General features: G+C 40.4%; 2 protein-coding genes across 5 annotated transcripts; one reads left to right on the top strand and one right to left on the bottom strand.

The window, feature by feature from the left end:
- Positions 1 to 1,048, bottom strand: Nnf1a. Its single transcript, XM_017072740.4, has 4 exons — positions 869 to 1,048; positions 594 to 812; positions 419 to 533; positions 1 to 193 (listed from the first exon to the last, which is right to left on the bottom strand). The coding sequence occupies exons 1-4, from the start codon at positions 973 to 975 to the stop codon at positions 41 to 43; spliced, it is 594 nt and encodes a 197-aa protein (XP_016928229.3). The 5' UTR covers positions 976 to 1,048; the 3' UTR covers positions 1 to 40.
- Positions 1,049 to 1,528: 480 nt separating this feature from the next.
- Positions 1,529 to 22,830, top strand: HnRNP-K (Heterogeneous nuclear ribonucleoprotein K). 4 transcript variants are annotated; one of them, XM_017074656.4, is made up of 9 exons: positions 1,529 to 1,706; positions 10,725 to 10,831; positions 10,927 to 10,983; positions 12,623 to 12,666; positions 13,518 to 13,590; positions 13,658 to 13,753; positions 20,590 to 21,519; positions 21,609 to 21,778; positions 22,410 to 22,830. In XM_017074656.4, the coding sequence occupies exons 2-9, from the start codon at positions 10,736 to 10,738 to the stop codon at positions 22,438 to 22,440; spliced, it is 1,497 nt and encodes a 498-aa protein (XP_016930145.2). In that variant the 5' UTR covers positions 1,529 to 1,706; positions 10,725 to 10,735; the 3' UTR covers positions 22,441 to 22,830. The 4 variants fall into 4 exon arrangements, with proteins under 4 accessions (XP_016930145.2, XP_036669676.2, XP_016930144.4 ...); XM_036813781.3 differs by lacking the exon at positions 1,529 to 1,706 and adding an exon at positions 8,551 to 8,735; XM_017074655.4 differs by lacking the exon at positions 1,529 to 1,706 and having other exon boundaries at positions 21,609 to 21,803.
- The last annotated feature ends 22 nt before the right edge of the window (positions 22,831 to 22,852 follow it).

Raw genomic sequence — 22,852 nt, 5'->3', positions numbered from 1 at the left:
TAGCATTTTATTTATTTATTTCATTTTCGGTTGTCACATACTAATCATTTATTGTCTGTTCTATCTTGATTATTTCTGGTTTTATTTTCTGGTACTGAGATAATTGCTGCTCTATTTGTGCACTCAATTTCAGCCGCTCGTCCTGCATATTTTGTATTCGCTCACGATTAGCATTGTTTTTGGCCATGGCAATCTGTAATTAAAATGGTTGAATCAGTTATTAAATATATTATTAGATAGAAATGTGTATCCTAATCTTAAGTACATTTTGAATAAATACATTAAGTTAAGAGAAATGATTAACTGTGCATTTACAATATGTTTCTAAGCTTATATGATTGATTCATTCAGAAGACAGGTATTCTTTTAATACCCTCAAAATGATTATTAAAAAGATTAACAAACGATCTGGGCGCACCTCAAGTTCTTTTTCCTGGGACTCCAGTTGCTGCTCCATAAAATTCAGACTGAAATCCATATATCGCATGCGCAACGGGCGAGTGAGTTCATCGGGGTTGGTGGTATTAAAATTCCTGTGCATTAATATAAAGTTTGTATAATTTTTTATCATATTTTCTAAGCTGTTAACTGACCAGCACCAATTCTTGCCCTCGTAGTGAGCAAACTGTTCCTTGAGCATCTCCAAAGTTGTTAGCTTCTTTTCCACATTGTTGCTGGCGAAAAAGCATGAATTCATTTCAAGAACTGCCTTTGTCATAAGGCTGCGAGTGCGGTTAATGATATATTCGATGTCCAAAGCTGATTCTTCGTGCTCCTCATAAATGGCTTCACATTCTTCCAGATCTGAGCGGCTAAGTATAAACCATATTTTATTTTCTATTCCTTGATTCAACATTCTCTTGCTTACCTCAGGTCGACAAAGATTTTTGTAATGGCTTCTTCGTAGGCCTGCTTCACTTGGGATCCAATCCCCTCATGGCGTTTAAAGGCAGCTTCTATTTCCTCTGCTGACATATTTTTTAAGCAATTTCAAATTAAAAACAAAAACATTGTTTACCCCAGAGTAAGTGTGACCAGTTACAATTTACTGTAGAACACCAAATCGATAACAACTAATGGGCATGGTGACAACCCTGCTATTGGGCGCAACAATTGCAAAATGGAATATTTACACTAATGTACTGAATATAAAATTTTTTATTAAAATTATATGAAACATGAACATAAACCATATTTTGGGTCAACTGTGAAATTTTGAACATAATGAATCGATTTGGGTTTCATTTGCAAATGTATTTTCAATCAGTAGTATATTTAACAAGTAAATACGTTAAAACTAAAATTGCAAAAAGGGAAATTAGAATAGGGAAATAAAACACATACACGTTAACAAATAACATTTTAAGCAAACTATTTTTAAATTTTTTTTTTTTTTTTTTAGTATTTTAAAGTAGGAATTCAGAAATGTATGGGGCCAGTGTGAAACCTGCGTTCTCTGCCGATATCTATCGATTGCCCCATATCGATCACAGAATGAAACGCCATTTTGCTATTCCTCTCTAACTTTTTAACTCTCGTGTGTTTGTGCTATACCTATACATATTTTAAATAATATTTTACTAGCCAGCGTTAGTGGCGAACAAAAGCGTGTTGAATAACAATTGGACAATTGGATTATTGAGTGACAGAGTTTGGTGGCAGCAGCGTATTTAGCAGCTGAAAAAAAAACAAAGGCATCCCGATAGGTGAGTTTTCCCTTGCGTATTTTTTTTTCTTACATTTGCCTGGGGGACGCGAATGAAAAGCGAATTTGCGAGGCAAATAAACCAGGCTAAAAGCAGTGAGAGTATGTGTGTGTGTGCGGTGTTGTGTTTTCCCCGAATACATTTTCTGCGAAAAAGTTTCGCCAATACATGCTGATTTTCCTTGCTTTTTAGTGTGATCCAACCCCCCTCCCCCCACTCCACCCCCCAAATCGTTCTTTTGGCTTCGGCGCTTCACTTTTACAGTTTTTTTTTTTACAACCACCAGGGCACACAGAAATATTCCTAGCTCTCTCTCGCTCTCCCGCCTTGTCAGCCTCTCCCTCTCCCGCTCGCTCGCACGCATACCGGCTTTTACTCAAAGTACAGAGTCGCAGTTGTTGTTTTTATCTTTGGCTCATCCTCTTTGGTCGCTTGTTTTGTTTTTCTCGTTTTTTTTGCTTTACTTTTCCTCGTTTTCCCCTTCGTTTTTCTTTTATCTCCACGCGGTTACCGGCGCATATAATTTCATTATAATTTACAGAGATAAAATCAAAACAAAATAGTTTCGTTTCGTTACTTCAAAAACAAAACTCCCACGCTACGGAATGGCGAGTTCAATGCTCGGCAACGTTTTTTACAAATAAGGAAAAGGCCTAACCTATATTTTATTCATAGTAAGGCCGCCGTTGTTGTTGTTTTAGCATCAATCGATGAGGGAGAAGAAGAGGTAATGGCAAGAAGAGCTAAAAAGAGAGAGAGAGACAAACAGAAATACACGTTGTATTTGGCTGGGTGCAGCTCATTACCACCTACCTGCCTCCCTCTCTTCTTAACTTCCTTTTCTTCTCGCTCCCCTGTTTCTTCACATCTCCCCCTCCGCTGAACCCCTGGAACCCACTGGCATTTGAAGCTTTTTTAGTAACAACTCTCTTCTCACAATCCAAATCTTCCCAGCAATTCTGCAACTTTTGCTTTTCGTTCTTTAACTGGCAATTGCGACGAATCTCCTTTGTCTTTGTTTAGATTTCCAGTTTTGTGCAAAAAATTCGCTTTTATTTGCCTTGTTTGGCTGAGTTATTTTCGTGTTTCTAGCATTTATTTCGAGTGAAGCAATACCAAAGATATTTCGCGGCTATTTGCGCGCGTTCATTGACATTGAACTGAATTCTCGCGTATAAACTGTACAGTATAAGTTGATTGATCAAAAATTACAATATAGGCCTTGTAACTTTATATTAAAAAAAACAACACCAAATTTTTAGGACGTTTTTTTATATAAAGGTTTTGGTTTTTGACGACCTTTTGTTAGGTTGAGTACCATGCCTTAATGGGGATTTAACTACAAAATGTAACTTCAAAATATATCTGAACCTAACGTACAGACAAAAAACTGTCTTGAAATTTAAATGTGTTTTTAAAATTACTTGGTTAGGTGTATCTCAGTTGTTTATTTGGTTTTCAAATACCATACTTGCCCAAAAATTTCTATGACACCAATTTTTGGTTTTCGGTTAAACGAGATTTCTGTGACGCACCTAAATATGATGTTTTGGTTATTTATTAAATACCTGGAAGCTCAACGAGTTAAGAGGTTCGTTGTTTTCATGCAAATGTCTCTGACCGTATGAGCATTAACATTTCTGAAACGTTTAAAGCCTTATCTTTGCATTTTGACATTCAAATTTATTTAAAACTCAAAAAGTTTGTTTAAAATTATTTACGCACGTATTTTCATCTGTTTCATAATTTTTGAAAGTACTTTATCTTTAATGCCATAGCTAGAAAACGTTTTTTTTTCATGTTTTTTCTTTCAGACTTCAAAGCATTTACAAGCAAACGTTTTATGACCCGTCACATATAATACAGCTGAACATAGTTGAACCGTATATAATTGAACCAACTTATCTTTTTGTATTGCTTCACTATTCAAAAATAGTTTTACGTTCTCTAAAATTATTGTAATTTTCTTTACTCTATTTTCCATGATTTATTTTTTGCAGCTTATTTAAAGAGCTTTGCAATTTGTCATCGTTAAATACAGAACATGACAAGTAAGTATCGTTATGTTTGTTTGCCGCTTCACACAAAAACAAATTGTAAAATTGCAAAAAAATTAAATATTAAATTTTTCTCGATAGTTCCAGTATGTATTGGCCATCGGCCTAATTCTCAATTACAATATATTTGTTTCGCATATTGTACTTTCTAGTTTCTGGGTTGTCTCGGTAGCCTTGTGTTCTAAATCGCTCATATAAAATGAAAAATGTATGTTGCTTGCCGTATTTTCAGCGCAATCATCCTAACATTGGCAATTGAAATAAATACAAAATTAAAAATTGTACTGTGAAGCTGCAATTGTACGCCAATCGGTTGTCGGATGTAGGTCGCTTTGATGTTCTTGATTTCCCACATGAATCCATTTTCAGATAAAAGTACAGACCATACTAAGAGGTTAACATGGCCCGCATATTTGTATGTCGTTGACTTTATGGAATTTATCCCCGGGTTATATGGGTTAACTATGCTGGTTGCTCTATAGCACCAGATAAATATTTCTTTCTGACCTCACAAGTACCATTTGATGGTTATTTTGTCCATCTTCTCAATCGCATTCGCAAAACATGTTCCGCTCAATGATTTACGATAGCTTTTGTCTCGAATGACAGACGAAAAATGCTGTAAAGAAGAAGCGCCAATATTTTTATGCAAATCGCAAAAAATATAAAAAAGAACACCTGAAACACGTTTCATATTCAAGCTAGTTTTATTGATTTTCAAACCTTGACTGGTATTTCTGTTGCACAATTCAATTCTTGTATTTCCAATTAATTAGCTGGCGATGGATTGCCGAGAGATGCAGTTGACAAACGCAGAAATAGATAATACCGAAGCAATAAAAGAAAGCATGAAGAATGGAGTTGGGTATGGAGGATGGTTGGGAAGAAAGAAAAGTACTTTTCAATCGAAGCCTTTTAATAATGCAACAACTTTAGGGGTTGACCGATTGTGAAGGAGTGGAGTACACTTGAAGATATCTTGGACTTTTAATGATTTCCTATGTTAATATGCATATTATTGGAAAATAATTCAAGAAATTATTTATTTCAGCTGTTTTAAGCTCAATATCTCTATGTACTATAAATATAGATAAGAAAATTGTAAATGTGGTATTGGTATTGAGTTTGCATTTATTCATAATTCTAATGATATAGTTATAAACATGTTATTTCTACGAAATTAGAGCTTTCAGAAGATAAGACTATATAATAGACTAGTTATTATTGTTTTGGTTCTAAGTAAATATGAACATATTTCTAAACAAATCATAGTATTGAGATCATTTCTTTTTGTGTACCACCCAAAGACAAGTCGAAGTATAGCAATCAGACTGTAGAAGTTGGCCGGGAACATAGCAGGACGGCAGAGCAGAGCCCAATAGCACAGGACAGCACAGGACTAGAATAGAATGCCATGGGATAGAGCAGCAGAGCAGCAACCACTACATGGCACACGCCATAAGCACATTAGTTATTAGCGCAGGGACCAGCTGAACTCCCCATTATACCCCCTCCGCCCGATTTGTACGGCCACACGCGATGGGAGAAGTTGGTGGGTTCAGTCTGCTCGCTAAGCACGCTGACATGTCCATAAAAGCCTTGAAGTGGACAGGCCACAAAGCACAAACAGGACATACAAATACACACGCAGCGCGAGGGCGATGAGAATTGTCAATTGTATGCATTTCCGCTTGTGTCCCCCAACTTTTGTGGTCATATCCTCAACCTGATTCCTTCCTCTGGTTGCGGGCTCTTTTTTTTCCTATAACTTTTCTTTTTTTTTGGTTAGACATGACGTCCATTAGCTGTTTTTCCGCTAAATTATAGAGTTGAAACGCATACACCCACCACCCAATTACGCCGGCGAAAAGCATGGCCAGGATGGTCGAGGAGACAGGACGGCTTTAGGCGTGAACACACACACGTGACAGATAAAAGCGGTCACGAATGTTATATGACATTTCTATAAATTAAACATTAGATGGCATTTCTTTAAATTCATCATTACCAGTTTAAATACCAATCGTATTTTCATATTGGTTAACCATTTTTGATAAAGATTTTATGCTGTAATGTTAGAAAATTGATAATTGATCAACTTGAGACATTGAAAAAATCAATTATTTAAACATTTATACCATTACGATACTTTCATTTTTGGTGTTTCATATATTTTTGTTGGTTTTTCTTATGGGGTTTGCATTGCCATCTGCTAATTTACTTCAGATTTGTTTAACACCATTGTATTTAACAAATGATCCCTGATGCAGGGCGATGTAAGATTGATAAAGATTACATCGTAGGAATTTCTAGAACTTTTTACAATCTTTTTTTATATCAAAAAAACATTTTCAAATCTATAATGTTTGCCAGAATGTCAATCATGTGACATATTTCATTGGCAAAAACGAATAAAATGATTGGATCAACGTGGGATTTGAAGGGGTTTGTTCTTAAAATGTAAAGACCATTAATAAATTAAAATTGTTTCTATTATGTTTATCTTTGATTAAATAAAATTCGGTCGGAATTCCTAGGTACATCAATAAAAATCTATCCGGTTAGCATCAATAGTAAATATAGTCATGGTAGATTTTTAGTCCGAACTAAATATATATAATACACTCAGATATTTTTTATCTAAATGCCACTAACGAATTTTTCTGATTTATACAATTTGCAAAAATCTAATGAAATTTTGGGTTGTAGTTAGTATTGCAATTTTATGAGATATTTATGATCCTAACAAGTATGAAAGTTTCCCTACCTTCATTTTTTTAAAACCCTAGCCTATATTTGCCAAGATGAAAGAGAAATAAAATGTAGTTTTCGAAAGGGGCCCAGAAGTCTTTCAACATCTTTTAAACGACTTTTGGTAGGGATTTTATAAGAGTATGAATGTTGATTCTTAGTTAGAGCAGTGTATTATTGTGTCATAGGAACAAATTTACCTATAATGGCAATTACATGTTTTGTTATATCAGCGAGGGTATACCAACTTCAGTGTGCTGAGGTAAACTTTCTTTCCCGTTTTTTTTCGCTTTTGGTGGGTAGCCACAAACCGCGTTTTCATGTGGCTTGCCACGTCTCGCTGGACATAAACTCTCCAACTGTTCCCCTTTTGCCTTTATTTTATTTTCTTTCCCGCCACTGTAGTTGTTGTGTTTGCGTTTTTGTGGTCAGCCTGCCCACCTGCGTATTAGTGTATTGGCCTGAGGGGATACATGCACGAAAAAAAAAAGAAGTTTCAAGCGCTCACCTGGCCGAGCAACTTAAATTATTGTCCTTTATTGTTGTTGGGGTTCCTGGATGGGTGGAGTTTGGGAGGTGGGTGGTGGGTGGTTGGTTGGACGCGTGTGCGCTGTCAAAAGCTATTTGAACAGGATGTGGACAGCAATCAAATGATTTTCACATAATTGCTTACCTGTCATTTATGTCACTTTCAGGAATGCAAGCAGCCTGCTAACTTTCTCCTTCCAACCCCTTTCTCTTTTCTCTTTGTTACCCTGGGCCTAACTTGCAATCCTTGCTCCTGGGGAAGCTGTGAAAATTGCGGCTGGAAAAAGTTCTTCCATCGTCCAACTGACCGCAAACAAACTGCAATAATCAGAAGGTGCTGATAAGGACGGAAGCAATCTGCAGTCCATTTCCATTCTTAAATTGCTCTTCATCGGGTATTATAAGGGTTTCTAAATTTTATTTGTCTAGGAACGCTGTCACAGAAATTACCCTATAATTAGTTTACCAACCCGTTGGGAACGGCTGTTAATACTCCCAGAGTTTCATTAGTTATTAGATTGGGTGGCCCCATTCTTGATGTGGAACATGCACATGTCTTGGGGGAGTTCATCTTGGAAGGACTGTGGAGTTTTAAAATTATTGCAATTTGCCTGAATAATGCATGGACGTCAGAGGAACCTTTGGTATAATGAATGCCCTGTCTAATGCCACGTCATCGTCATTGGCGATATGGTGGATCGACCCCCTTAATGATATTTGTCCAGGTCAGCGCAATTTGTTGCATTTCACAGGCATTTAGTCGAGGGGGTGTATAAGGGCGATTGCTCTATCAATAGTTAAACGATTTGCTATCTTAGACAAACGGGTTCCGCCCCCTTTTGCCTTAACTTCGCTAGCTCACTCCTTTGATGATCCCTTTATTCAGCTTTTGAAATATGCATAATGTGAAAACATCAGCTGAAGTTCCATCGGAAACGCATATAGCTGCAAGAAAACTGCAGTTCTTGTGCCCATTTCGAACGCCTGGTTATTAGTCTAATGTCGAACTTAAAATTCATTACCCAGCCCCACACACCTCTGGAAAATGACTATACAATTGGTGGGTCTATATATATTATATATACATATCCCACATATCTTGGTTGGGGGTTAGAGAGTACCCAATTTTATATAATGAATCCATATTTCACATATGTAAAGTTCCAATCAAAAAACTGCACTTTCCTCCAATGATACCAATGTAGTATATCCGTATATAGGGTATTCGCCCCCATTTCGTATATAGGAACTTATCTATCCTATGGTCCGTATAGAGTGTTCTGTTTTGGTCAATCCAGTACAATTATCCTGGTTGCCTAGCATCCAGTGTCCATAAGCGGTTACTTCCCCTGTTTTTGGTATTGTCACTTGATTTGTACGATTTCTATTGGCCGACAATTTCCGCTGTCCATATACCGATCCTATAGCTTCCGATTGGTCAGCCCTTAGGCATTAATATATGGGTTTTCCGGTATAAATAGCCCCAGTTCTGGTGAATCGTATTCATTAGTTTTTGTACAGGACTCTCGGGCGGTGCTTTCTGCACTTGCTCTTGCCACTTGGTTGGATCCTCAGATCCCTAGTGTTATATAACTGGAACAAGTCTGTGAACGTGCGAAGAACATCTATAAGATATTTGCCAACAATAATAAAATTAGTGGAACCTTGTGATATTTTTTAGAAAAAATAAAAGGTAAATTGTTGAAGAACGGAACACATTTTAAACAGTGCCATATGGTTTTTATCTTTTAAATACTAGTTCGTAATTGAAAGGAACCTGGTAGACTAGATTTTGCTAATTTAAGTAAGTTTTACAAATCAAAGATCACCAAAGAAAATTAAGATTTTCTGTTTCTAGAAATCCTTATTTCAAATCCACATAAGTTAAGTAAGAAAAAGCTAAAAAAAAATTCTAGCAATTTTCGATTGCATCACCATCCAAAGACCTCGGAATCGAAGGTGGCTACCCTTTCTTTAAGCTCTTCCCACGCGCACACCACATAATTTTACACTCCACCTGTACTTCATCGCCCAGCAATTTCAGTTTCAAGCCGAGTCAATTTTAGAGCCTCCTCTTAGGCCCTCAAAAAATTCATTTAATCTTCCGTCGCTGCTTTTTGCTCATTGTTATATCGAACATATTTTTGACAACTTAACAGCAGCCACAGCAGCTTGGACAATTGACATTTTGACATGTGAAACCACGGAAAATAAAACAAAAGCTGCTGTGAGCTCGATTAATCGACGTTAAAATACTCTACCATTTATTATAGTTATATTGTTAATATTAAGATTTTAAGTTTTTCATTTTCAAAATGATTTCCATACCTGTTCCTTTAAAATGTATATTTCATATTCGTTTTAAACCATTTTTTAAGCTCCAACGATGACTGATAATATTAAAATCTTTACGCAACATAAAGTAATTTTAATTAGGTAGTGCTAACCTAATGACTCAAAACCATATAACTTGTTGTTCCCGTTGAGATACTTAGTTTTAGGGTATAATAATAAGCCTGAATTGACAGGAAAAAATGAGGGATTTCATCTTGTTGTTGTGGGCAGATCGTTCCACACAAAGCCCCACAATTGTTGTACCAGACTCTCTCACCCACTGCCCCCGGGCTCCCTTTCTATAAATTTATAATTTTTCGTTACATTTTGTATGGTTATTGCACATGGTGGATTGCTCAATTTTGCCAACATAAATATATAAATCATATATGCAGTGCCAAGCAAGAATATTTTTATAGAAATATAAAATATGGCTTTCGTTTAAGCGTTGGTTGTCTGGCATTTCCGCTATCTGGGCTTTCTGGGGGGGCTTGTGCGGCACAGGGCGTATACTTGATGATGGATGCCACCCAAATTGGAAGTGCAACGCGGGGCTTTGAGATGAATCGCCGTCAGGTGCAGCTGCGGCACGAACCAGATCGGATCGGCATAGAGCTTAGCTCTGAAATGGAAGCTGAATTAAATTGTTATTCAATTGCGGTGGGCAAACAACGACAACAAACCTGCGACTCACCTCATGCCTTCTCTGAATCTGTTCATCAGTGATGGCATTTCTTAAAAAGGAAATTAATTGACTGCTAGTAATCGGCATTTTGTGGCGTTTTTATTTCGACAGCTATAATATTTGCCTGTTTTCTTTAGAATTTGACGTTATTTAAAATATGATTCGTCTTAGTTTGCGTTGCTTTTCTGTTTGAACTATATATAAAATAAATACCAAAAAAAATTCTCAGAAATTTCCAATTTAGTAAAACCATAAAATTGTTATCTTTAGAACAGAAAAACCTTAAATAACCCTTTGGTATGTGTAAAAAAATATTATTACATGACTTTTTGATATTCGTTTTTCAGTGGAAGCACTGAATTTTAGTTCATATTTCTAAACACAGCTATCTTTTAAAAATCTATCATTTTTAAAAAGGTAGCACCGTATTAAGCAACCAAATCCTAGACCAAACTTTTTAAATTAAAGCCAGATTTGCCTACTAGCTTAAATGACAACTCTATTCGACCCACAGCGGTTTACAGCTGCCGAGAGTTGTTGACTCGAGGCAGTGGCAGTTCGATTTAATGTGTCAGTTGAACCGAAACTGGCCAAAGATCAACATAGTTGGCTAAACAATTGCGAGATTAATCGTCATCCGAATTCCACCTTTTTCGATTGCAGAGAGACTGAGAATGAAGCGTGAAATGAACGATGCAGGGGAGGGACCACAGGACCAGAAGCGCAATCGCCGCAACGAGGAGACCGTTCGCATACTGATTCCCAGCAGCGTAAGTGTTTTAACAATGAACAAATTAAGCATAGACATAGGAAGACCCATAATTAACGAGCCCCAAACTATTATTTTTCTTATTTTATTTCACAGATTGCTGGCGCAGTGATTGGCAAAGGAGGACAGCACATTCAGAAGATGAGGACTCAGGTACTATAATCACATAAACCCCATAGTCACCACAAAACAAAAAAAAAAAGATAGACAAACAAACTGCATAATTCACTATTGAAGCGTCTAGTATTATTTACAATTATGTTTTATTTGTTGCACCACAAATTAGAAACTTACAAGCGAAAATAACCAAATCGAATCCATGTCCCCAGTGAATCCCGAAAACGTCTGCCTCTGTCATTGTGTGTCTCTCTAGCGAACTCTGTCTCCCTCTCTCTCTCTCCATCTCTATCTCAATTCTCTCGACTTTGTCTCTGGCAGCCGTCCAATTCTCCAGCTCGAATCTGAGCTTTGAAATCCCCGAAAAAACCGAAAAGAACACTGAGTCTGAAGAGCACCCTGTCTTGTCTCTCGGCCCCCCACTTTCCCCTTCTCTCTTTCTCTCTTCCCCACTATATCTCTTTCTCGATCTCTGTACTCTTTAAGTAGGCGGATGTCCTCGAGAAATTCGAAATCAAGTCGATAACCAACACGCTTCTCACTAACTCGGGTCCTTGCACTCAGCTAATAACGCTCTTTCTCTCATACTATCTCTCACTTTCTCTGTTTGGCTACCGTTTTTCGAATCTCTGTTTCTCTTTATTTATCGTTTCGTTACTCAAAATAAGAAAAAGGTAAATTTCTAAAAAAAAAAAAAGAAACATAGGGGAATATATAATCCATCAAGCTTGGATGCAATATGTAATATATACTACAGGCGCTTTATTTAATCAAAACTTGGACAAAAATTCAGTTTTTTGTATAACTCAATAAGAACAACATGAAAATAAAACGATAAATTTACACCGCTAATTAACCTTTTAACTAAATGAACAATTTTCTCTCTCTCTCTTCTCTCTCTCTCTATTCTTGCGTACACCCCATATGTAACCAACAAATCGATTTCGATTTGAACAAACCAAAAAAAAAAAAAAAAAATCAAACTGTCGTCGGTTCGCACGTCCAACAAAAATCTTCAACCGCTCATCTGAATCGAACCGAACTTTATCGATCGAAACGAAACGAAATGAATCGAATCGAATCGAATCGAACCTCAAACCAACCAATAATCGCCCGCCCGCCCGCACCATCACTCTGCACCGCTGGTCCATGGTCTCTGGTCTATATGTCCCACCTGGGTACTGGGTAATCTCGGATCAAAATCTCTATCCGTATCTGAAACTGAAACTGGCCTGGCCCGATGTCGAAACTTGAACCCGAACCCGAACTCGAACTCGAATTGCACCCCCTGTTGCTGTGCACTATGCTACAAAATTTGGCTTTAAACGCCCTATATATATATATATTATAATATCTGTATATATACGCGTACGAATCCCTATTTCCATATGCCATGTGGGTTTGTATCTGTGTGGGTGCCCTCCCCCCTCCTCCTATGTGAAATACCTCTCTATATATGAAAATGAAAACGGCGAATTAATCAACCGATAAAAAAAACGAAAAAACTTATACTAAATCGCCCGTCTATCGACCAACCAAACGCCCGCCCGCCCGCCTGTCTGATTGCCCGCCCGCCCATCGACCGAAACCGAAACCGAACGCCCGCCCGCCCATCAACCGCCCGCCTGCCTGCCCGCCCGTGTCTCCAATAATGTGTGAATAATGTGCGGCACAGTATAAAGCCACTGTGTCTGTCGACGATTCCCAAGGCCCCGAACGGTAAACCACAACAAATCTTTAACCTTTTACCAATTACTAGATTATAACCGCATCTCTCCAATGCATATCCTAAACTCGTATATTGTGTGGATTATTATCCAAAAGGCACCGAAACGAGTGGGACTCGTGTGTGTGTGGTGCTTAGCCTTATAGCCTTAGCCCATCTAGAAACTCTCTGTATGTCCTGTATGCGCTAGTTGTACCCATCTATAAATATATTACATGAACATTGTGATGTCTCCTTTCCCTAAAAAAAAATAAAAAATAAAAACAGTCACTAGGTGTCCCGATCTGTATTTTGTAGTAGTTTTGCAACCAAGCTTGCCACTATCTAACTAGCTCGGTCTCGATCTCGCATCGCTCTACGGCTAATCCTAATCCTAATCGCATACTAATCCGCAACGCACCGCAAGTACCCCGATTAACCCATCCCAAAATGCACGGCCTAAGGTACTTTCCACCGAACTCTGAAATCAGCCATGAGCCACGAGCCAAGAGCCGATCTGTTGGCCTGAGATCATCCATATTTGTCCACATCGAAATCCCAGCAAGCGTCTTGTGTGTCCTTGTGTGGTATTGTTGTTTGCTTCATGGCAACAGGGACAGAATCTCACTTGCTCGCCCTCTTGTTCTCTCTATCTCACCGAAACTCTCTACCAAAGTTTGTTCTATGGTCCCCGAAATAAACCACAAATAAATAAATAAAAAGAACACTATGTCTAGACCTAAAATAATTTCCAGTTAATGTTTTATTCTAATATGCGTTTCCCCTCACTTCTTTCTCTTTTTTCGCCATCACTCACTATAAAAAAAAAACAATTTCTATGCACGTGTTTAACCGCTCGAAACAGAACCATCCAAATATCGGCTGATATAGAGTCCACTTTGGAGATAATCACCGAAATGCTGAAATACTTTGAGGAGGTAAGTGCTCTAAGGCCATGTGAATTATGAGCTCGATTGATAACCTTTTTTTTATTTGTCCGTCCAGCGCGATGAGGACTTTGATGTGCGTCTACTTATCCATCAGAGCTTGGCCGGCTGCGTCATAGGCAAAGGTGGACAAAAGATCAAGGAGATACGTGATGTGAGTAACTAAACTTAATACTATCTCTATAAATTATTACTGTGTTGTGTACGATAAAAACCATAAAGTGGTATCGTAATCTTACTTAGTCATCCTTTGGAAACTAGGTTATCATATTAAGGTGGCCCTTATCTGTAACATGCCAATGTGAATACGACAAGGATGTTAGAATTTTGAAATATTAGAAATAACATTGAAGATACTTTACAAATACTAACCAAACCACTTAGTATTTTTAAGTCGGTTTTTTCAAAAATACTAACAAACAACTTAGTATTTTACAGTTTTTTGTTAGTATTTTTAAGCTTTTTTTTATCAAGACTACTAAAAAAAACACTGTATTTTAATGTTGTCTTTTTTTTGATAAAGTTTTTTTTTTAAATCTACTTAGTTTTATTCAAATATGTTGCAGTACTACGTTTTGGTATATAATGCCCATATGATATTTTGAGACCCTTGTCACAATATAGACCTAATAATTATGTGATAATTATTTATCAATTTTGTAATGTAATTCTCATAAGGGCCAATTATTAAATTGGGGTCAGAAGGACTACTTTGTTGTGGGAAAGAACAACAGCCGATAGACGCACAAGGAACGTGTATCACTCGACCTGTCACATATTGATGTCCTCGCTCCCAAGGCTCTTGCTGATTACATATTTAGCTGAAGTATTTCCGCTATTTCTGATGTAATTCCCAGTTGTGCCTTTGCATGTGCGGCGTTCACACGACCTATCCATCCTATATGTATTATGCCAGTGTCCTGCGGTCAACTGACATCGCCAGCCAGCCATGACGAATGAAGGCTAACTTAATTGGGCTTATTATGCCTGAATAGTGGGAACAGGGCAGGGAGCACTTATTGTACATATAGGCAGGCTTGGACGTGAGGAAGCCCGCATAGTTAGTGAGAATTTGTGACATGTTTTTGACGATCCCGAACGGTTGTGTGGCAGTCACGTGAAGCTGAAACCCGTCAGAACATAACTTTGCGCTTGGTTAAATCGAAAACTTTGTGCGAGTTACGTTCGCTGCATCCTGGCCTCCAACTCCTCTTGGGGGCTCCGCCCAGTTCCTTGCTCCCTGGCAGCGACAGTAGAATGCATTTTCATCGATGAGAGGACGGTTCGGAATGACGTTCGGTTGGGGAATCTGTTGCTGACGTCTGTGCCAAGGCTTTCATAACGCACTTGTCACTTGGCCCAGCCAGCCTCTTCACCGGCATTCCGAATGGCAGGAGAACAGTTGGGTCCCCCGGACACGCCAAACTCCTTTCAATTGCGCAATTTGCAATGTGCGAGTGCGAATGCGAATGCTACTGCTGCAGGATTGGGGTCGTATCAAAAGTGTTGGATGCGCTTGAGTGAATCAATTGGCAAACACGGGGGATCCCCCTCGCACCTGCATCTCCTTGTCCTTCCAGATGCAATTCGTTGTGGCTCATTAATTAGCGACGAGTGGGGCGGCATTTTAATTGGTATGAGGTCCTGGCCCGACCCGCTTTGAAGGGAAGGTGAGGTGTTGCCTGAATGGTGGCAGTGGCAACAGCCAGCTCTTGCATATTCATAATATCATATTTTTTTTATTCCGCTGCGATGCTGCTGCTGCGCTGTTTTTAATGGAGGTCAACAAGTCCGCGGCGCAAACAAAAAGCTTACGTCTGTAGTATATTCCTACAGCATCTTGTCCTCCTTTCCGTTGCTTGAGCTGCTGTTTTGTTATTATGAATTTCTAAGACGCGACTCGCCGCTCTGCAGCATCCTTGCAGCTGCCGTCTGCCGCTTTGATGGCCAGGGCAGATGATTAGGAATGGAACAGAATATCTTCAGCATGTGTTTGTTTGTCTTGTCGTCTTGGCATTACCTTTTCCTCTTTTTTTTTTGTAGCTCCCTTTTCCTTCAGTCTTGGTGGCTGAGAAAAGGAAGTCGTCCTCGCTACTTTACTGTCTTCTTTGTTGCGGCAAAAACGACATGGACAGTGGCAACAACTGGCCCCGCAAGCAGCTGTTTCCTTTCTCTGTTTCGCCAGGCCATTTGCCTCCATTCTTCTGCCGTTTCCCGCTCTGACATCCAGCCGAAAGCCGGTTTTCCTCTGCTCATCGCTGGGGGTTATCATAATTACTTGCCCCCGGTCCGCAGAGATCTATCTTTATGTTTATTTCGTTGCTCAAAGGAAGGAAGTACCTTCCTTGGCATCGTTAGGCTTAGATTATTTTTAAAACATTTCCCCCAACAAAGCGCCAAAATTGTCGCATTCCTTGGGCATATGTTTCCAATATATATAGAGGTTCTATATTTATGGGACCACGGTTCATAGACAACTGTTTCGTGTTTCATGTTGCTGGCCATTAAAATGTTGTCCTGTGCCAAGGAAAGGAGGCAGGAGGAGAGGCATCTGTCAGGGTCTTATAATAATGAGCGACAGCTGCTTCTACCTCGACTCCACCAGGCTGATCCGATCCTGCAGCCGCCAGGCATTGTGCGTGTGCTTGTGTGCGTAAATCCAAAATGCCCTAAAATGCATTTGAGGATTGAGCGTGCCATTGGCTTTTGTCCCAGCCCGCTTGCCTGTCTTGCCTTGGCTGCCTGCGGCTTACAATTGTTGCTTGCTGTTCGTCTTAATGAATGCCAAACAGGTGCTACCTACACACGTATAACATACCACTCTGCGGCAGGATAAAGGGATACAGGGTGCTCTGCTGGGCTCTTAAAGGACTAAAATATTGAGTGTACAAGCCCATTTACAATATGCAGTGGAATGGTGCAAGAAATTTTTTTAATGGCTTTTAAAAGACATTACTACATCTATAGGAACTTAAAAATATATATTTTGTACATCTTGAATATTACTGGACTTCGTATATGGTATTTAGATATATCCCTACTTATATTTCGACCTTCAAAAGCCTTTTAAACTAGGGCATGAAATTCCATTTCGTTTTTTATGAAATTCAATTTCAAAGATAATGACATTAAAAACGAGTACCTACCACAACCTTGAATAGCTCTTAGAAAATGCTAAGAAGGGCACCCTTTTCGTAGACATTCCTTGGATTGCGGCAGCTGAGGCGAACGACGAGTCCTGGCAGCGACATCTGGTTTCCTGATAGTTTTTTTTTTAGCAGCCAACGCTGGTTATTGCTTGGGTTTGAGTTGGCTCCCTTTGATCATTTGATTAATAAGTTTATCGAGGGAACTTTTGCGGGGCGGAAGGAGGCGTAGCGGAGGCAGTGGAATTTCGTCAATATCCGGTTCGTTTTTCGCTGATGCGCTCAGCATCAAATTAGTAGTTGGAAGGAAGCATTCCGCCTTGTTTGCCGCATCCTTGATAGGTCCTTGGGTGTGGAACAATTTCCCAATAGTTTTGATGGCACCAATAAAAATGTACTTTAATGTAAAATGTAAGTAACTTATTCTTTTCCCTCTACAACTTCAGGAAGATACTGATTTCGCTTGAAGTTAAAACTTTACAACTATGTAAATGATACGAGGTAGTTTATCCTTACGGCTAAGAACTGTACTCCAATTAAGTTCGTATCCTCTCTGTTGGTTTGCCTGCGCTTCCGTGTGTGCATAAGAATGTAAAAGTTTTTTAATTGCAGTCGTCGTAAGTGAATTTTGATTGCCATTTCCAGCCATCCATCCTCTCCCGTCTTCATCCCACTCTTCTGGCAGATCTTAAGCGCATTAGTAAGCTCGCTGAAATCCTTTAATGGAAGAGTTCCCTGAATGTACTAGATGCTGCATACATGTATGATTTGATCCCATTTTTTCCTTTTGCATATCAATCGTAGGCGATTTGTAGTTTAATGGTTGCCCTTATTTCCTCTCGGAACTTCCCATCACACATATGTACAGAGATATGTAGTGTATGTAGTGTTGTTGGATTATGCTCATAACATTTGCTTTCGTTTTATTTATTTTTTCCCATCTGCGCATGCGTTTTGTAAAAAATTTAACATTTTATACCGTAGCAGAGGGTACTATAGTTTTTATGAGGTATAGCTGGAAGGATGGGTTTCACAACTTTCTAACTGATTTTTCAACTTAATTTGTACCAGTAAATATTTGTTTTTAAGGAAATCCAATCTCTATAACAAGTCGATAGTTAAAAAATATTTTGATCTAATTCTTATAAACATTGTATCTCCTATAAAAAGGGCAGATTGTATAAGAAAGTTTTGGAATAGAATGAGTTGTCATATAATAGGATTCCTTTTCAAATTGTTATTTATAGGATAGGATTTTATGATTTTAGGGAGGCAAAAATGGTTTTTCTTAAATATGAAATCGATTTTCCAACTTAGTTTGTACCATGAAGTGAATGTTTTTAAGGAAACCTTAACAAGTCGATATATAAAAAAATACTTTGATCTAATTCTTATAAATATAGTATCTCCTATAAAGAGTTTTTTGCAAAAAAAAATAACTTCATATAAAGGGTTCTTTTTCAAATTGTTATTTATAGTATAATTTTGATAGCTTGTTGGTTTTTCATGATTTTAGCCAGGATTTTGGGAGTGAGAAACATTGTAAAACCATATTTGCAAGATATAATATGAAAGATATTGCTAAAATATAAGATACAAAGTAGCAAGGGTATGCCAACTTCGTGTCTTCTAAGATAGTTTCGTTTATAAGGTTTTTTTTTGTAAGGAAGAGAGCTGAAAAATACACCGGTTCCGTTTCGCTGCCAGCGGGAGCTGAGCAGCAGCTGTCCCAGCAGCCTGCGTTTCCTTTTTGGCCTGCCGTGACACACACAACAACAAATGCCACAGCCGCAGGACGAAGGACGAAGGAAAGGAGCAGCGGAGAGAGGCCTCTGCCTCTGCCTCTGCTGCTGTCGCTGCTTTATCCTCTGCGTGTGCGTGAATTCCCGTGTACATGTACATTCCTTTCTGCCTTTCACGGCTCCCTGTTTGTGTGTGTGGTGAGTGTTTTCATTTTTTTTCTCTCTGCCTGCGTCTTCTTCTCCTTACATGGCAACTGGCAATCGTTGAACCCAATTAGTTCAACATTGGCGCTGGTCGGGAACGGTCTACGGGCTCCTGCTTCTGCTCCTGCTCCTGTTTCAGTTCCTGCTCTCGCATCCCGAGTCCTTAATCTCGCCGACCAAAAACTACACAAATTAAAAATAAATATATCTCAACGGAACCAGAGTAAATACTTAAAGTTCAGTGTGAAAATGTGCGCAATTAAAGTGGATAGTTCAAGAGAAGGTATTCAACAAAGTGTTGTATTAAACACCATGCAATTTATACAATAACTGGTGAAATTATACTAACTAACACGAGCTCGAACTCTCCATGGGGCTTTTAGTAAAGTTATATAGCCTCTATCAACATATACCACTATTTAGCTCACTGGCGCCACCAAGCGTCTGTTTGGGGAAGTTCAATTAACCCCCGGTGGGCGCCAAAAAATATTAAAATAATGAATGTTTATGTTTCGAAGTGAAAGCTGGTTCGTTGGTGGCTTCCTTTTATAGCCAAACCATTAGTTTAGCTTTTTTACATAATATTCGCATTTCGTGAGTAGACCAAAAGTATGCTACATTTCAAGATTCGCACGCATACAGGCTGTCAGTCTGTGTTGTCATGTTTAAATTTAATAATTTTTGATTCACTGACTGACCGACCAACCCGACCGACCACTGACATGGAACTTGGTCGTCCTGTGTGTGCTTATGCCCAACTGTGTGACTCAACGCTTTTCCCCTGGCCATTGAGCAGGCCCCATTTGTGGGGCAAAAGGCTGCCGGAGGGGGGTATACTTCAGAATTTTGATGTCGCCATTGTTGTCTGGAGCACACGCAACGAGTTTTGTCGCCAGGGAGAGGGAGGAGGAGGTGGAGCAGGGAGCAGCGAGCAACATGACGCAGCCTTTGGTCATTGCCACACCACACTCACACAGCACGCAATGGGCTTAGGAATGATGCAATCGTCAGGCGGGCGGGCACCAATAAAAATGGGAAACGCAGGCAGGCAGGCGTCAGGGGACATGGGACAATGATGATGAGGAGCAGGAGGCCCTGGGGAAACGAGGGGGATCTGAAGCGGAAGCGGGCCTACAAACAGACACACACACACATACATGCCCTCGGCTATCGAATTTCCCATTCACACTTCCGCCGCAGACAGGGGAAAGGAAAGGGCAAGTCGAGGAGCAGCCGGAGATATCGGTGAGAGGATATCAGATAGTGGGGCAAGCACTTCCTGCCACTTTACATGCAGAGCAGACAGCTGCCCCGAATCGCGGTGGCAGCGCAGGTAGAAACTATATCCAACATCTGCTGCCGTGGCTTCATGCTGATTAGGAGGCATTGCCCGCTGAGCCAGGATGCAGGACACACACACGCACACGTGTGCGAATGGTTTCGGGTCAGAACCCAGGGGCAGTGTCATGGCCAAATTGATTTAGACTCGGCTCTCAACGGACCTTGACCAGGATTTGCTATGCACCGTGTGTGTGTCCTTTTGTTCTAAATTCCGGGAAAACACAGGCACTTGGCCAAGGGACTACCCAGTGGGTTTTTGAAAATGGCAACCATGGGAAATTACTATGGGCTCTGTTCCCAAGAATTTCTAGGAACCGATGGTTATCATTGAAAATTTTTTTTACGGAAAACGAACAAGTGAAAATGCCCAAAACAAACCTTCTGAATTTTTGAAATACTTGAATTCTGTATGAGGCATAGAACAATTGGTATAAAAAACGTAGTATACTCTTCAATTAGAAGGTGCATAGGATTCTTTATAAATGCAATATACCTTTTAATTTTATCGCTTCCCTTACCAACAAAGAAATAACTTATCTTTCTATTGAATTTTTCAGCGCATTGGATGCCGCTTTCTGAAGGTCTTCTCGAATGTGGCACCCCAGAGCACGGATCGTGTGGTGCAGACCGTGGGCAAGCAGAGCCAGGTCATCGATGCGGTGCGCGAGGTTATCACCCTCACCCGGGACACTCCCATCAAGGGAGCCATACACAACTATGATCCCATGAACTTTGACCGCGTCTACGCGGATGAGTATGGCGGCTATGGAACTGGAAGCGGCAGTACCCGACCCAGTCAGCGGGGAAATAATCGCAATGGCGGAGGAGGTGCTGGTGGTGCTGGTGCCGGCGGAGCAGCCGGTGGCAATGGAGGAGGATTCAGTGCTGGCGGAGCACGCGGTAACGCCGGCGGACGTGGAGGAGCTGATCGCTTTGGCGGTGCTGCTGGTGGAGCTGCTGCTGGTGCTGGAATGGGACAGCGCGACAATCCGTTCATCAACCCGTGGGCCAACGGTGGGGGCGGAGATGTCGATGGATTCGGCAACAGCGGTGGTGGAGCTGGCGGATTTGCCGGGAACAGTTTCGGCGGCGGAGCTGGTGGACCATTCGGTGGCGGCAGCTTTGGCAACAACGGCTTTGGAGGCGGACCCAGCGATTTTGGCGGCAATTCTGGCAACTTTGGCCAGGCCCAAGGCACCAATAGCCTGCCAAGCTTGGGCAGCTTCGGCCAAAACCAGGGCGGCACCAGCAACCTGCCTAGCTTGAGCAGCTTTGGTCAGAATCCTGGAGCCGGCGGCTTGGGAAACGGACTGAGTGGCGGCAGTGCCAATAACGGTGGCGTTGGTGCTCTGGGTGGTGCCAATGGTGCTGGCTTCAATGCTGGCGGTGGCGCCAATGGTGGGCCAAATGGCAGCCCAAATGCTTCTGCGAATGTGCCACAGGGCCATGATCCCAACAACAGCACACAGGTCACCATTCCAAAGGAGGTGAGTCATGTCCTTGTCTACCAAGTTTGCTTTTCTGATAATTGCTCTATGGAATGTGTACTAATGTAATGTTTTCCTTTGCATTTCAGCTGGCTGGTGCCATTATTGGCAAGGGAGGTGGCCGCATCCGTCGCATTCGCAACGAATCCAGTGCATACATCACCATCGACGAGCCCCTGCCCAACTCGAACGATCGCATCATCACCATCTCGGGCACGCCCAAGCAAATACAAATGGCCCAGTATCTGCTGCAACAGAGGTTGGTGTCGCAATCAGACTAAGAAGTATGCACTCCTTCTCATTTGACTAACCACCCCTACATTACACTCTAACACTAACAATCCGAGTCCCAACCACCCAGCCTCGATCCAAAGCAGCGCGTGATTAATATGGAATACGGTGTCGTTTGCATCCCCAAGTGTTAAGTTAAGTGCTTGATCGTAACTCTCCATCCAAAAACTCAACAATAACTAACCGTTTGGCTCTCCTGGGAGTGCATTCCGTATGGAAGACTAGTGATTTTGTTGTTTGGTCTTTGGTAATAACAATAAATCCCTTGTCTTCTTACGGCGTGCATTTGTGATCTTCATTCTATCGATGGTTAACCAAATAAAACTAAACTCGGCATTGAAAACAACTCCTTAACTAAAAGTGTCACGGTTCATCCTGGCCCCAGCTCGATTACCATCCATGTCACATTCCATTCAAAAGCATCTATCGCGAATAGCTATTCCACCGAAATGAAATCATCCCCACCACAATTCTATCCCAGATCCACCGACACAAGCCACCCACATTCATTCAGCTGTATCTGCTGTTCATTAAAAAGTTCATTAATTATGTTTTCCTTTGGCTCGCTGCCATCCTTCCGCCGACTTCTCTCATTGCAGCGTACACGAGAATGGCAGGCGAAACATTTAAGTGGGCAACAACTTGAACAGCTACAACAGCAAAAGCAACACCATCGGCGACAAGAACAACAACAACAACAAGAACTACAATAACCATCGACAAGTGCTGCGTTTCACGTTTAAAATTAAATTTACTAAAAAAGAAGAAAGAACTGGCGCGAAAGCCCAGAGCGAGAGAGCATCCTCCAAATACGAAAGAAATTTATGTATTTCTTCTCTAACTTTAAGTGAAAGAGGCCCCAAAAGAATAAGAAACTGGAACAGAATCGCCCCTCCCATTCATGCCCATGCCACCACCCTCTCATTCTCCCCCGCCACCAGTTTGCTATTTGGGGGAAAGTCAACCTTAAAAACTCTGTATGATAAGAAGAATGAACAAATAAAGTATACATAAACTTGATCCGCTCGGTGTTTGCATTATG

Source organism: Drosophila suzukii, chromosome 2R (genome assembly GCF_043229965.1).
Source record: "Drosophila suzukii chromosome 2R, CBGP_Dsuzu_IsoJpt1.0, whole genome shotgun sequence".
Lineage (NCBI taxonomy): Eukaryota > Metazoa > Arthropoda > Insecta > Diptera > Drosophilidae > Drosophila > Drosophila suzukii.
The sequence above is the reverse complement of the archived record's forward strand: the minus strand, read 5'-3'. Positions and strand labels throughout refer to the sequence as shown.

What these genes read in the sequence shown, in the direction of transcription:
- Nnf1a (XM_017072740.4), bottom strand. Translation starts at nt 975, where the DNA reads ATGTCAGCAGAGGAAATAGAAGCTGCCTTTAAACGCCATGAGGGGATT. An exon ending in AAAATCTTTGTCGACCTGAG is followed by an intron (nt 813 to 868) that starts GTAAGCAAGAGA and finishes GTTTATACTTAG; the next exon opens with CCGCTCAGATCTGGAAGAAT. An exon ending in CCCAGGAAAAAGAACTTGAG is followed by an intron (nt 194 to 418) that starts GTGCGCCCAGAT and finishes TTTTAATTACAG; the next exon opens with ATTGCCATGGCCAAAAACAA.
- HnRNP-K (XM_017074656.4), top strand. Translation starts at nt 10,736, where the DNA reads ATGAAGCGTGAAATGAACGATGCAGGGGAGGGACCACAGGACCAGAAG. An exon ending in GCATACTGATTCCCAGCAGC is followed by an intron (nt 10,832 to 10,926) that starts GTAAGTGTTTTA and finishes TTTATTTCACAG; the next exon opens with ATTGCTGGCGCAGTGATTGG. An exon ending in TTCAGAAGATGAGGACTCAG is followed by an intron (nt 10,984 to 12,622) that starts GTACTATAATCA and finishes TGTGCGGCACAG; the next exon opens with TATAAAGCCACTGTGTCTGT.